The 15,348-nt window shown below is 43.9% G+C and overlaps 1 protein-coding gene across 7 annotated transcripts in view; it reads right to left on the bottom strand.

Moving 5' to 3' along the window:
- The window catches only part of TRAPPC9 (trafficking protein particle complex subunit 9), a 579,153-nt gene that overhangs the window by 399,351 nt on the left and 164,454 nt on the right, over positions 1 to 15,348 (bottom strand). For all 7 annotated transcript variants that reach the window (XM_084848692.1, XM_084848698.1, XM_084848699.1 and 4 more), the window contains exon 18: positions 14,208 to 14,350. In XM_084848692.1, coding sequence (XP_084704818.1) covers positions 14,208 to 14,350 — 143 coding nt within the window. The remainder of the gene's footprint in view (positions 1 to 14,207; positions 14,351 to 15,348) is intronic.

Below are 15,348 nucleotides of genomic sequence, written 5' to 3'. Positions count from 1 at the left end.
AAGGCCTTCTTGTCTCTCCTTGCTATTCTCTGGGACTCTGCTTTCAGTTGGGTATATCTTCCCCTTTCTCCCTTGCTTTTCGCTTCCCTTCTTTCCTCAGCTATTTGTAAAGCCTCATCAAACAGCCACTTGGCTTTCTTGCATTTCTTTTTCTTTGGGATGGATTGAGTTGCTGCCTCCTGAACAATGTGACAGACCTCCGTCCAGAGTTCCTCAGGCACTCTGTCTATCAGGTCTAATCCCTGAAATCTATTCCTCACCTCCACTGTATATTCATCAGGGATATGATTTAGGTCATACCTGAATGGTTTAGTGGTTTTTCCTACGTTCTTCAATTTAAGCTGAAATTTTGCAAGAAGCAGCTCATGATCTGAGCCACAGTCAGCTCCAGGTCTTGTTTTTACTGACTGTATAGAGCTTCTCCATCTTTGGCTGCAAAGGACATAATCAATCTGATTTCGATACTGACCATCTGGTGATGTCCATGTGTAGAGTCGCCTCTTGTGCTGTTGGAAAAGAGGGTTTGCTATGATCAGCGTGTTCTCTTGGCAAAACTCTATTAGCCTTTGTCCTGCTTCATTTTGTACACCAAGGCCATGCTTGCCTGTTATCCCGGTGATTTCTTGACTTCCAACTTTAGCATTCCAATCCCCTATGATGAAGAGGACATCTTTTTTTGGTGTTAGTTCTAGAAGGTGTTGTAGGTCTTATTGGAACCGATCAACCTCAGCTTCTTTAGCCTCAGTTGTTGGGGCATAGACTTGAATTACTGTGATGTTGAATGGTTTGCTTTGGATTCGTACTGACATCATTCTATCGTTTTTGAGATTGTACCCCAGTACTGCTTTTCCCACCCTTTTGTTGACTATGAGTGCTACTCCATTTCTTCTAAGGGATTCTTGCCCACAGTCGTAGATATAATGGTCACCTGAATTAAGTTCACCCATGCTTGTCCATTTTAGTTGGCTGATTCCCAAGATGTCGATGTTCAATCTTGCCATCTCATGTTTGACCACCTCCAGCTTACCTTGATTCATTGATCTGACATTCCAGGTTCCTAAACAATATTGTTCTTTACAGCATCGGACTTTCTTTTCACCACCAGACACATCCACAGCTGAGTGTCCTTTCGGCTTTGGCCCATCCGCTTCACTCTTTCTGGCGCTACTTGGAAATACCCTCTGCTCTTCCCCAGTAGTATATTGGACACCTTCCAACCTGAGGGGCTCATCTTCCGGCATCATCTCTTTTAGCCTTGTGATACGTTCCATGGGGTTTTCTTGGAAGGATACTGGAGTGGGTTGCCATTTCCTTCTCCAGTGGACCACATTTTGTCAGAACTCTCTGCCATGACCTGTCCGTCTTGGGTGGCCCTGCACGGCATAGCTTATGGCTTCACTGAGTTATGCAAGCCCCTTCGCCACAACAAGGCAGTGATCCATAAAGAGGGTCTGAATAGATTGGAACTACATTAAATGACTGCTACAGCATCAGAAACACAGGACTCTATAGAACAAAACTCAAGCTGTCAAGAATGCACAGTGATGACTCTATTCATATGTTGGGAAACAGAGCATAAATGTCTATCAGTAAAATTTAGATCAATACTTTTAATAAGGAATGAAAGAACTGTTAGGAATCTTATACACAGGATTTAAAAATATTTTTCCCTATGGCTTCATTATTTCCAAATATTTTACATCTCTAGTCTTTCTATAAAAGTCTTATTACATAGGTTTTAGAAATCATTTTGGGGGGAGTAAAGGCTAGGTAACAATATATAAATACTCTGTCTTAAATTCTAAAAGAAAATATTTCATAATCGAAAGCTGTTCAATTTTTCCAATTTTTCAGAAAAGACAAAAACGGCCCTTGGAAAAAAAAAGTTTTCCCCCCAATTTTTCCAGAGTTTTTTTCCCCAGGCCTTCACATCTCTAATCAGGACAGATTAAACTGGACAAAGCGAAGGCAGTGTGAGTATATAACAGGCAAGCACATACATAAGAGAGAAGCAGTGAGGAGGAAGGCAGAAGAGTGTTTTCTGATACAGCCACTTCAAAACTAGCAATGTGGTTAGCTATTTTTCCCCAATAAACAACTACTCTCTCATCAAAACCATTGTTTTATTTATAACATTTTTTTGAAAGCTGATATGGAAAAACAGAGAACAAATATTGTAAAACCTGCCTGGTCACTGAGGTCATCGGAGGGCTTGCTCTTGGTGGTTCCACAGGGACCAATGGCCCGATTGGAGTCCACCAGGAGAAGAGCCTTCAGAGTGGCTCCCCCTTTCTTTGGAACTCCCTGCCTCTGGAGGTCAGGCAGGGACCAACACTGTGTTGTTTCTGGTGCCTCCTGAAAACAGCACTGTTCCAGGAGGCATTCTTTAATTGACCAGTCATGGTTTCTATTGGCATTCTGTTTTTTAAAAAGCATGATTTTAAGGTGGTGGTGAAGTCCTTTTATTCTTTTACTTATCTTTTGTTTTCACCGCTCCGAAATCTCTTTTGGATATGGAGTGGTATACAAATATTGTAAATAAATAAAAGCAAAAACTATGCAAAAGTCCAAAAGTACCCAAAACCTATACAAATATGTGATTTTAAGCAACATTAAATTGCATTAGATCACAAGAAATCTAAAGTAAAAATTTTGTTTTATAATTTGCAGCACCAGCATTCAAGACGGCAAATGTCCGTTGCAGGCAGTGGATCAATAACCAAGAAACAACTTGTTTTTTAAATGACGCTTATTCATAAGTGTATGAACAAATAAATTCCTACTATTTTTCATTTGAGTGAAGTATGTGAATAAGATAAAATTTGTATTGATGATGAGAAGTCAATAGAAGGAATTACAAGTGGAAAGCAAGAGCACTGTTGATGACTAGAACCAGAAATATACAATATAATGGACAGTATAAAAGGTAAGGAACATTTGAAGATAAAATAGCACTAATGCTTGTATAGCAAACAGACATTTATTAAAAAAAAAACGATTTTCTTTGAAAAAATCTGGTGAAATACTCTCTCTCTGTCTAAAGATTTATTCATCCATTATATTTCTGGACCCAGTTCAACAAAGGACTAAATAGGATTCTTGGCCTCTAACAAACACATAACCACAACATGACTTTATCTGACTAAAGCCACAATCCAAAGCAGCAATGTTCTTCTCCACACCCAGCCAGAGCTTTGTTTGATATTGATGTAGTAATTCCCACTGCTTAAGAAGGAGACAATCTGCTGTTTGCTTTCAAAAAGGTTATCTCTTCAACATACTTGTGGCCTAAGCGTGCTGCTGAGTGGCAATACAGTTAATCTTATAACTAAGTGGTTTGATAAATGCTGGCATTTATGCTGGATGCTATACATTAAGTAAAATATAACACTGCACTGGACTCCATGGAAGTGTTAACTTGGACTGACATCCATTCAAATACTTTAAAAAGCTACAATAATAATGCTGTTATAATACTTTCTTGGGCTCCAAGATCACCGCAGACGGTGACTGTAGCCATGAAATTAAAAGACGCTTGCTCCTTGGGAGGAAAGCTATGGCAAACCTAGACAGCATAGTAAGAAGCAGAGACATCACCTTGCCGACAAAGGTCCGTCTAATCAAAGCTATGGTTTTCCCAGTAGTAATGTATGGCTGTGAGAGCTGGACTATAAGGAAGGCTGAGCGCCGAAGAATTGATGCTTTCGAACTGTGGTGCTGGAGAAGACTCTTACGAGTCCCCTGGACTGCAAGGAGGTCAAATCAGTCCATCCTAAAGGAAATCAACCCTGACTGCTCTTTGGAAGGACAGATAATGAAGCTGAAGCTCCAATATTTTGGCCACCTAATGCGAAGAGAAAACTCCCTGGAAAAGACCCTGATGCTGGGAAAGACTGAAGGCAAAAGGAGAAGGGGACGGCAGAGGATGAGATGGCTAGATAGCATCACGGATGCAATGAATATGAACTTGAGCACGCTCCGGGAGAGAGCGCAGGACAGGAAGGCCTGGCGTGCTATGGTCCATGGGGTCACGAAGAGTCGGACACGACTGAACGACTGAACAACAACAACAACAACAATATTCCCAACAAGAAAATCTTGTTTAAAGCAAAGAATACTTATAGAACGGATAAAAGAGGACAAATAGATAATTTTATGAACTCTATATTCTTTACACAGGAAATTGGATTTAATCAAATTTCAGACCTGACCATTAACACTTCAAAAGGCAGTATATTGGCCAGCTTTTAGGGCTTGTTAGAGCAACTTCATTTGGAATCACTGAATCACTGCAATAAAGTAACCACATCACCTCAAAAGCCCCCAAACGATAGAATCATGGTTTTTCTATTTACTTAATGCATTTATAGACCATAGGTGCAGCTGATAGCATCAGCGTCCTCTCATAGGGGCAAGGGGGTGCAACTCCCCCCCCCCCGATTCCAGTCATGACATCAGTATGATAGTGGCAACAGGGGCTGCTCATGCTCCGCACGCCTTCCCCATGGGCCCCCCGAAATCCGTGGCGGAACCGCCTCCCACCCCCTGCCCCCCCGCGGATTCCCCCCGGGACAAAGCTTACCTGGGGCAGATGTTCTGGGCGCAGCTCCGGCGGCAGCTCCAGCAGCTGGTCTTTCGACCGGCTGCTTTGGCCGCCATTTGCATCTGCTGTTTGTTGTGATAGGCTACGTAAGTATTTATGTAGCCTATCACAGCAGGCAAAAAAACAATAACCACGTACGCAAATGGTGGTGGCTATGGCGGCCGCCATTTGCATTCCCTATTTTTCGCCGTTTTAGCCTAAGTAAATATTTACGTAGGCTATTATGGCGAAAAAAAGGGGAACGCAAATAGCGTAGTGGATGCTATTTGCGTTCCTTTTTTTCCGCCATAATAGCTTACATAAATATTTACGTAGGCTAAAATGGCAGGGGGGAAACGGCACCCACTACGCTATTTGCATTCCCCCTTTTTTTTCTCGCCGTAATAGCCTACAAAAATATTTACATAGGCTAAAATAGCGAAAAATAGGGAACGCAAATGGCGGCCACCATAGCCTCCGCCATTTGCATACGCTGTTTTTTTTTTTTGCCTGCCTGCCAGCCTGCCTGCCTATCATGGCAGCCTGGCTGGATGCAAATGGCAGCCGCCATTTGCGTCTGCAGCAGCCAGTCCATGACCGGAGCTCCGGCTGCGGACAGCCCTGGCCGGCTGCTCTGCGGAGCCGTCCGGGCAGGATCCCGGGGGGGAGGACCGGATCACCACCCCCCGTCGAGGATTTCAGTGGGAGGGACGGAGCGCCTCCACCCCCGCCATGAATCAATCCGCGAAAAGGTAAGTGACTCTCGTACATCCCTAGTCTCTAGTTCCCTACAACATGGGTGAGTGAGGCTAAGCCATGGGGGGGTCAGTAAATTAAACCGGGGAATGAGGTTGGGGATTCCATCAAGCTCAGCTGAGAGTGGCTGCAATGCAAATGGTAGAATATGGACCTGGAAACGTGGGTGAGGCTGGCAGACCCAGCCAGAAGCACCGCGGCCTGGTAGGCCTTTAGTTTGGTAGCCTGCAGGAACATCTGCCTCATAAAGCAACCCTCACTGACTATGATGATAGAAATCACTCACTTCCCATCCTGTTCCTGGCATGGGTTCCTGGCTCAATTTGTTGCTGTTGTTTGTTCGGTCAGTCGCTTCCGACTCGTCGTGACTTCATGGACCAGCCCACGCCAGAGCTTCCTCTCGGCCGTCGCCAGCCCCAGCTCCCCCAAGGTCGAGTCCGTCACCTCCAGAATATCATCCATCCATCTTGCCCTTGGTCAGACCCTCTTCCTTTGGCCTTCCACTTTCCCTAGCATCAGCATCTTCTCCAGGGTATCCTGTCTTCTCATTATGTGGCCAAAGTACTTCAGTTTTGCCTTTAATATCCTTCCCTCAAGGGAGCACTCTGGCTTTATTTCCTGGAGGATGGACTGGTTTGATCTTCTTGCAGTCCAAGGCACTCTCAGAATTTTCCTCCAGCACCACAGGTCAAAATCATCGATCTGCTTTCGCTCAGCCTTCCTTATGGTCCAGCTCTCACAGCCATAGGTTACTATGGGGAATACCATTGCTTGAACTATGTGGACCTTTGTTGTCAGTGTGATGTCTCTGCTCTTAACTATTTGTCATTGCTCTCCTCCCAAGAAGTAAACGTCTTCTGATTTCCTGGCTGCAGTCAGCGTCTGCAGTAATCTTTGTGCCTAGAAAGACAAAGTCTGTCACTGCCTCCACGTTTTCTCCCTCTATTTGCCAGTTATCAATCAAGCTGGTTGCCATAATCTTGGTTTTTTTGAGGTTTAACTGCAAGCCAGCTTTTGCACTTTCTTCTTTCACCTTCATCATGAGGTTCCTCAGCTTCTCCTCGCTTTCAGCCATCAAAGTGGTATCATCAGCATATCTGAGATGGTTAATGTTTCTTCCAGCGATTTTAACTCCAGCCTTGGCTTCATCAAGCCCAGCACGTCGCATGATGTGTTCTGTGTACAGGTTGAATAGGTAGGATGATAGTATACAACCCTGCCGTACTCCTTTCCCAATCTTAAACCACTCCGTTGTTCCGTGGTCTGTTCTTACTATTGCTACTTGGTCATTATACAGATTCCTCAGGAGGCAGACAAGATGACTTGGTATCCCCATACCACCAAGAACTTGCCACAATTTGTGATGATCCACACAGTCAAAGGCTTTAGAATAGTCAATAAAACAGAAATAGATGTTTTTCTGAAACTCCCTGGCTTTCTCCATTATCCAGCGGATATTGGCAATTTGGTCTCTAGTTCCTCTGCCTTTTCTAAACCCAGCTTGTACATCTGGCAATTCTCGTTCCATCAATTGCTGGAGTCTACCTTGCAAGATCTTGAGCATTATCTTACTGGCATGTGAAATAAGTGCCACTGTTCAATAGTTTGAACATTCTTTGGTGCTTCCCTTTTTTGGTATGGGGATATAAGTTGTTTTTTTCCAATCTGATGGCCATTCTTGTGTTTTCCAAATTTGCTGGCATATGGCATGCATCACTTTGACAGCATCATCTTGCAAGATTTTAAACAGTTCAGCTGGGATACCGTCATCTCCTGCTGCCTTGTTATTAGCAATGCTTCTTAAGGCCCATTCAACCTCACTCTTCAGGATGTCTGGCTCTAGCTCACTGACCACACCGTCAAATCTATCCCCGATATTATTATCCTTCTTATACAGATCTTCCGTATATTCCAGCCACCTTTTCTTGATCTCTTCTGCTTCTGTTAGGTCCTTGCCATCTTTGTTGTTGATCATGCCCATTTTTGCCAGGAATTTACCTCCGATGTTTCTAATTTTCTGGAAGAGGTCTCTTGTCCTTCCTATTCTATTATCTTCTTCCGCTTCCGCGCATTGCCTGTTTAAAAATAATTCATTATCTCTTCTGGCTAACCTCTGGAATTTTACATTTAATTGGGCATATCTCCCCCGATCACTGTTGCCTTTTGCTTTCCTTCTTTCTTGGGCTGCTTCCAGTGTCTCAGCAGACAGCCATCTTGCCTTCTTGGTTTTCTTTTTCTTTGGGATGTTTTTTGTTGCCGCCTCCTGAACAATGTTGCAAACTTCTGTCCATAGTTCTTCCCGGACCCCATCTACTAAATCTAGTCTCTTCAATCTATTCTTCACCTCCACTGCATATTCATGAGGAATATTCGTGAGCTCATATCTAACTGCTCTGTGGGTCTTCCCTATTCTCTTTAGTCTGATTCTAAATTGTGCAATAAGAAGTTCGTGATCTGAACTACAATCAGCTCCAGGTCTTGTTTTTACCGACTGCATAGATGTCCGCCACCTTTGGCTACAAAGGATGTAGTCAGTCTGATTTCGGTGTTGACTGTCTGGTGAAGTCCATTTATAAAGTTTTCTCTTAGGTTATTGGAAGAGAGTGTTTGTTATGCACAGTGAGTTGTCTTGACAAAATTCTATCAGCCTATGTCCCGCTTCATTTTGTTCTCCCAGACCATGCTTGCCTGTAATTCCAGGTGTCGTTTGACTACCCACCTTAGCATTCCAGTCTCCTGTAATGAAAATAACTTCTTTGTTTGGCGTACTATCCAGTAGGTGCTGCAGATCCTCACAGAACTGATCTGCTTCTGCTTCTTCAGCATCTGTGGTTGGGGCGTATATTTGGATCACTGATATTAAATGGCTTACCCTGAATTCGAATTGAGATCATTCTATCGTTTTTTGGATTGTATCCAAGCACTGCTTTAGCCACTTTATTATTAATTATGAAGGCTACTCCATTTCTTCTGTGGTCCTCTTGTCCATAGTAGTAGATCTGGTGGCCATTTGATGTGAAGTGGCCCATTCCAGTCCATTTCAGTTCACTGACACCCAAAATGTCTATATTTAATCTTGACATCTCCCCAATAACCACATCCAATTTGCCCTGGCTCATAGATCTTACATTCCAGCTTCCTATGGTGTGTTGATCTTTAGAACATTGGATTCGTCGTTCACCACCAGCAATGTCGGCCGCTAGCCATCCTTTCGGCTTTGAGCTAGCTGCGTCATCACATCTGGGGCTAGTTGAACTTATCCTCTGTTCCTCCCCAGTAGCATTTTGACCATCTTCCGACCTGGGAGTCCCATCTTCCGATGCTATACCGACATATCTCTGGTTGTACTGATCCATTTAGTTTTCATGGCAAGAATACTGGGGTGGGTTGCTGTTTCCTTCCCCAGGGATCATATTTAGTCTGACCTCTCTGCCATGACCTTCCCGTCTTGGGTGTCCCTTCACGGTTTAGCTCACGACGTCATTGAGGTGCTCAAGCTCCAGCACCACGACAAGGTAACAATTTAATTTAAAGTGAACCAACGAGTTCTTTTCCAGCAAACAGGTGAAGGGAGGGGAGAACACTGGAATGTCACCCATCTGGGAAGTGTGTGTGGGAGCACTGCACGAAAGGACAATCCCTGCCTGTTCCAGAATAATAAGGGAAGATGCACTCCTTATGTACGCTGAGGGGTTTGGGGGGGGGGGCATAATGATGTTGCTGCCCCCTGTAAGCATGAAAGAAATTATTGTAGGATGAATCATGTGAAGTTGTCAATGTTACAATATTGGCAGTGATGCCACAAACTATGTGATATGATATTCTTAAGACAGCTCTACTATGTTGTGCATTTGGGTTATTTTTTCTCTTGTTCTTAAATGTTTTGTTTTTATCCCTCACTCCAAATAAACTTTTGTTGGAGTTCATGATGCTTCTGCAATATAACAATCTTCTGTGTTAGTGGTATTCAATTCCCAGGACCTTCTGTGTAGGCTTCTAAGGACGCAAATGACACAGTGTGATTTTATTTTGTATGTTGTCTTTCCTATGTTTCTTTATATCCACATCTATCTCCCCTAAATGGTTAAGTTTATAAATGTAACAAATGCTGTGAGAAACTAAAAGCATGTATGCAAAGCTTGACCTTGAAAGTATCTTGAATTGGAAATATCCTGAATGTACCCTATTACCCAGAACATTTAAGTGTCAATGGAGAACATCATGAAATGTGAAAAGGTTAAAGTATCAACAATTTTGTGCCATATCCATATGAAATATTCTGGCTCAAGTCAGGAAAGAGGGGGAGTGTGAATGGAGAATGAATGGTTTTAGTGCAGGAAGGCCAAATAGGGGTGCCTTGGTATGTGCTGAAGATTGCCAAAGTATCAGTTACAAAAGATGGAGATGGGCCAATTAAGAGAGGCATCAGCTGATGTTTTAATAACAAAGAACAGTACTTTATGACCATGGAAACAACCTTGAAAGATGCTGGGGAGTCAGAAGGAAGTGTCAGTCTGTCAGTAACACTCAATCTTGGAACTGGGATCAACAAAGAATACATAGAACCCCTCTTTAATGCCATAGGGCCCAACAAAGGAAAAAGAGTATAAACCCCCTGATCCTGCAGGTGCTCAGGAGGAGTGTGGTTCCATCTGGATCGCTGTATGTCCACATACCAACATTACCCTCGATCCACAGAACACATGTCAAGTGCTTGGCAGCATGTGGTGAGTATGTGTTCGGTAGAATTCAGGGAATAGGATTTTACCATCCAGGACATAGATAAGGCACAGTTATCTTTGTAGTGTCATCTGTTTTGAAGGTTTTCATGCAGATAGCAGGTTCTGGCTTGAACCTGGCTAAAAGCGTATGCCTGTTACACAGTCAGCAGACTCTGGCATGAGCTTGGCTGCAGGGAAGCTGTGAAAAAACAGGGACTAACTGTATATTTAGTCATTTAGTGCACCACATCTGGGTAACTTAAGTTGTGACCAAGAAGCATCATTCTGAGGAAGAGGGAAATGATCCCTTAGAAGGGACCCATTCATCAGAAGACAAACCAATATCCTCTCACCAAGGATGTGCCTCTGGGGGGAGGGGGGCTTGTGGTAGTGGGAGATTCGATCATTAGACACATAGACAGCTGGGTTTGTGATGGGCGTGTAGACTGCATGGTGAATTGCCTACCGGGTGAGAAGGCTGCAGATATCACGCGCCGTCTAGATAGCCTAGTAGATAGTGCTGGGGTGGAGTCAGTGGTTGTGCTCCATCTTGGTACCAACGATGTGGGGAAATGTAGTCGTGAGGTCCTGGAAGCCAAATGTAGGTTGCTAGGTGGGAGGCTGAAATCCAGGACCACCAAGGTGGCTTTCCCGGAAATGCTACCTGTTCCACACGCAGGGCCAGCTAGGCAGGTGAAGCTGAGGAGTCTCAATGAGTGAATGAGACAGTGGTGCTGGGAGGAGGGGTTCAGATTGTTAGGGTTGCCTCTGAGCGCAGGGAGTGGCAGAGTAGTTCAGATTCTGAAGAAGAACCACAAGACATGGGGGAGGAAGTTTCCCAGGTTTGTCCAGACATAGATAGGCAGATTCCTCAGGTTTCAAAGGCCCAGCTGGATGGAGAGGGCCCCTCTTCACACACACACACCCGTGAAAGATAGCTAACAGGGAGAGGCGGGGCTTGGGGAGACTGAATTCTTAAATGCCAGGCGCAGATGCAGAGCCAAGAAAGAGATGGCCAGGGCAGGGCTTAGACGGTCTGCCCGATTGGCCCAGAGGGAACAGCTGCACTTAGAGGCCTCACAAGAGAGAGGGAGATCTCCCCCCCCTTAAGTTAGGATAGTGAGCCTGCCTTTCTCCAAATGGTGGGCAACTTTCGTAGCTATCTTTTGATCCCCCTGAAGGCATTTCCTTTGAAACTTAAGGAGTCTGCCTATCCATGACTAGACAAGCCTGGGAAACTTTTTCCTCCATGTCTTGCAGTTCTTCTTCAGAATCTGAACTACTCTGCCACTCCCTGTGCTCAGAGGCAACCCTGACACAGATTTGTTAGGCACTAGGGAACGTCTTGGGACAAGCCAGGTCCCTACAAGAGGGACGGACTCCACATGAACCAAAATGGAAGAAGACTGCTGGCACTAAACATAAAAAGGGTGGCAGAGCAGCTTTTAAACTAAACCTTGGGGGAAAGCTGACAGGAGCTGGGAAGCATCCAGTTAGGGTTAAATCATCCCCAAAGGATGAAGATGAAAATGTTTTTCATTGCTCAAATTTAGAAGGGGAGGAAATAGGCCAGGAGCACATGGTATAACATATTAGCCAATGAAAGGGGCCAACGTCCCATAGCAAAATATGCACACGCCAGAGGCATCTGGGGAAGGATACTGTGTATAGGTGTTTCTATGTACATGCTAGAAGCCTCCACTCCAAAATGGGAAAGTTGGAGTGCTTGATTTTAAAGGAAAACCTGGATATAGTGGGCATTACAGAAACCTGGTGGAATGGTAAGAACCAGTGGGATACGGTCATCTTTAGATATAACCTCTACAGGAAGGACAGGGAAGGGTGTACTGAGGAAGGTGTTTCCCTGTATGTCAAAGAAGGCATAGCGTCGAGCTGACTAGAACACCTAAAAGGGATAGGCTCTTCCACAGAAGTTCTGCGAGTGACACTAGCAGGCTCCAAAACGAATTAAGTGCTAGGAACAAGCTATCATCCCCCAGACCAGAATGCTCAGAATGAGCTTGAGATGGAAAACAAAATCAGGGAGGCTTCCAAACAAGGAAGTGTTGTTGTAATGGGCGACTTCAATTACCCCCACATTGACTGGATAAATGCATGTTCCAACCACGAGAAAGAAGTTAAATTTCTAGATGCCCTAAACAATTGTGCCCTAGAACAATTGGTCATGGAACTGACCAGAGGGGAGGCGACCTTGGATTTAATCCTAAGTGGTGTCACCCAGGGCTTAATACGAGAAGTCAATGTTGTTGAACTACTTGGAAACAGATATCATAGTGCTATCAGATTTAATATGTATTTCAGTGGGAAATTTCCCAGGAAGTTTAACACAATCACATTTGACTTCAAAAGAGGAAACTTCTCTAAACTGAGGGAACTGGTGAAAAGGACGTTAAGGACTTTATTTTCAAAAATCTCCTTTTTCTTTGACCTACATATGTTGTGTGTGTCCTATCTCCACCTCCAACTCCTCAGCCTCATCAACTGAGGGGTCTATAGGTATAAATTAAAATTCAGTCCTCACACAATCCTATCGATTCTGCCCTCGATGATCATAAGCCCTCAAACTCAGAGGCTTACGATCATCCTAAGGAGGACAGGGAGGAGTGGCAGAGGCAATTTTAGCTTCCCCGTCCTCTTGCCCTGCATTTTTCACTAGATTGGCTTTTTTGCTCATCTAGAAAAGGCGTTTTGGAGGGGGAGGGTAGAAGGCTGGCAGAGGCTCAGGATAGCTCACATCCTGGCCTCTCATTCTCCTCCCCTCCCTGCCCACTGAAACATGCCCTTTTCCCCCCCTCCAAGGTTGAGTTCCCAACCTTAGATGCCAGCTGGTAAGATTCCTTCTGCACTGGCTACAAGGGTGTGTGTGTGTGTCAGATCTCCAATTCCCCTCACCCCCCCGAAGATCAGAGTGCTGTCTCCAACCTTACCGTGGGGAATCTGACATCTCCTACGACCCCTCAAACCCTGTCTAGGGGCCTAGAATTGCTCTCTAAATTTCACAGAATGTCATGCTAATCAACAAAAAGTATACACAAGGCAAGTGCACAGGTGTGTTGTAGTGATATGCGCTATGTGTGTGAATTATAACCACAAACTGCTGCACAGCTCCCCACCCCCTCCCACCCCCAGAAACATTCCAGAAGATGCCCATGGCTGATGGTATGAGCTCCTTTGCCCTGGGTTTCTTCTCTCTTTTTTTTCTCCTCTAGTTACACCGATCTTTCAGCAGTAACCCATAGGAAGGTAGGGGACAGGTTGTTGCAAAGAAGAAAAATGAAAAACAATAGGCAAAATCTAGCCTAAGGGAGCAGGGCTGCCCCAAAACATTTTGCTTCCCCTCCTACATTCCATGTACAGAAGCTGACCAGACCCATAGTTGAATCTGACTTCAACACTGCCCACAGGTCAGCAACCTCCTGAGGGAAGCAGGCTAGCTAAGGAGACACAAGCTAGGCCACATGACACATGAAGTTTTGTACTAAGACACGTTGTCTCCACCCTGCAGCTTCCACTGCTTCACTCTGCCTAATGATAGGGCCAGCTGTAAAAGGGAGTCAGATCAACTATTTATTTGAATGGGTGACTTAATCATATGCCTAACTCTCCCCCATTGAAATTAACGGCACTTAAAACAGCTTAATAGTGGCTGGATTCCATCCAAAGCTTGTCAAATGTCTTGAGGCCATTGTATGTAGCAAAATATATAACCACATTAGTCACAATCCACCTGGCATTTCTCCTGAGTGAAGCCCAATTGAAATGAATGAAAGCTGTGTAAAGGCAGATGCATTTCAATGAGTCTTTGTACAGGAGAAATTCCAAGTGGATTGTCCTTGTTAAGGGTAAATATTACATGAAACCAGGATATAACTGTTTTTGTCTGAAAACGTTTTATTAGTTGCTGATCAGCCTTCAGCTGAGTACAGTGGCTGGTATCTGTAATCTCTGAGAACATTCAACAGCAGCATAATTCTCTCTTAGTAGTAATCTACTTCAGCTTCTGGCAGGAATGAAATTGTTGTTTCAGTATTGGTTTTAAGCTTCATTATTGTACTAACGTTATTGTGCTTATAGGGAGAAATGTTTATCTCAATAAAAAATAACATTTAAAAAACCCAAGAACACACCTTGTTGCAGGCAGGGTACTGACACGTGTAAAGAAGACAGATGGCTCCACCTCCACGTGAAGCCCCAAAGACAAGTTCCTGTAATATCCATCAACATGTCCTGGACCTCCAGAATATTTGAAATTCAAGATAGCTTCCAGTGTCTAGAAAAATAACAGTAAAAAATATTAAATCTTGGGTATTTTTCTACATTGTAATATGCAGTTGATTTATGAACTGGTTAGGTAGCTTCATCTCCTGAACCAAAAGAAACAATGCTCTAAGACAGGTATGCACAACTTGTGATACATCAAGGCAAATGCAGCCCATCAGCCATGCAGTGCGATGGGGCAGGTACCTGAAAAGCCCAAGGCAAGGAGCAAAACAGGAGATTTATTAAGCCCCTTACAGAGAGCAATACACGTCTGGGGGGCTGCATTCAGTAATTCAAAACAGTTTATGTACTGAATCGTGATCAGTCAACTTTTTCTTTCTCCACCAAAACCATATACCTTAATCCACCTTAATCATACAACATACTCTCTTTTTTATCATTCCAACACAAACCTTCCCAGATATTCCTGAAAAACAAATGCAGTCAAGCACCGGTTAATTATTCTATGGGACCTCTTACGCAACAAGAGGCAAACTAAAACACTATTTTTGGTACAACTGGGGTTTAGACTAGAATATACTTTTCTTGAAATTTTTAAAATCACATATATCTATGGTAAGATGTGCCAGAGACTATTTAGTATTCCATTAGCTTAGCTGAACAGAATTAGAAGTTTATATGAAGCTACGAATGCTAATCACGTATGATTCTAGCAGCACAATCTTATACACATCTACTCGGAAGTATGTCCCGTTGAGTTCAACAGGGCTCACTCCCGGTAAGTGGATACACGACTGCAGCGTAAGTCTACCATCCTTGAAGAGAGTTACCTCTACACCAGTTCTCACCATGTGTTTTCATTAATACTGCTGCTCACGCTGGCCTAATGTAAATAATGCAAGAGTCTTCAGGAAAGCCAGCAGAATGATTATATCCACCCACACTTGCCAAAAAGGGGGAAAATATGCCACCTTCAAACGTGACACTCTTGTCGTTAATCTGCTTCTTGTGTTAATACATGAGCTGCTATGTGAGCAAATACAAATT

The sequence above is a fragment of the Heloderma suspectum genome, chromosome 4 (genome assembly GCF_057233095.1).
Source record: "Heloderma suspectum isolate Gila_16-S chromosome 4, 16-S_ref, whole genome shotgun sequence".
NCBI lineage: Eukaryota > Metazoa > Chordata > Lepidosauria > Squamata > Helodermatidae > Heloderma > Heloderma suspectum.
This window is presented reverse-complemented; position numbering and strand designations above follow the sequence as displayed.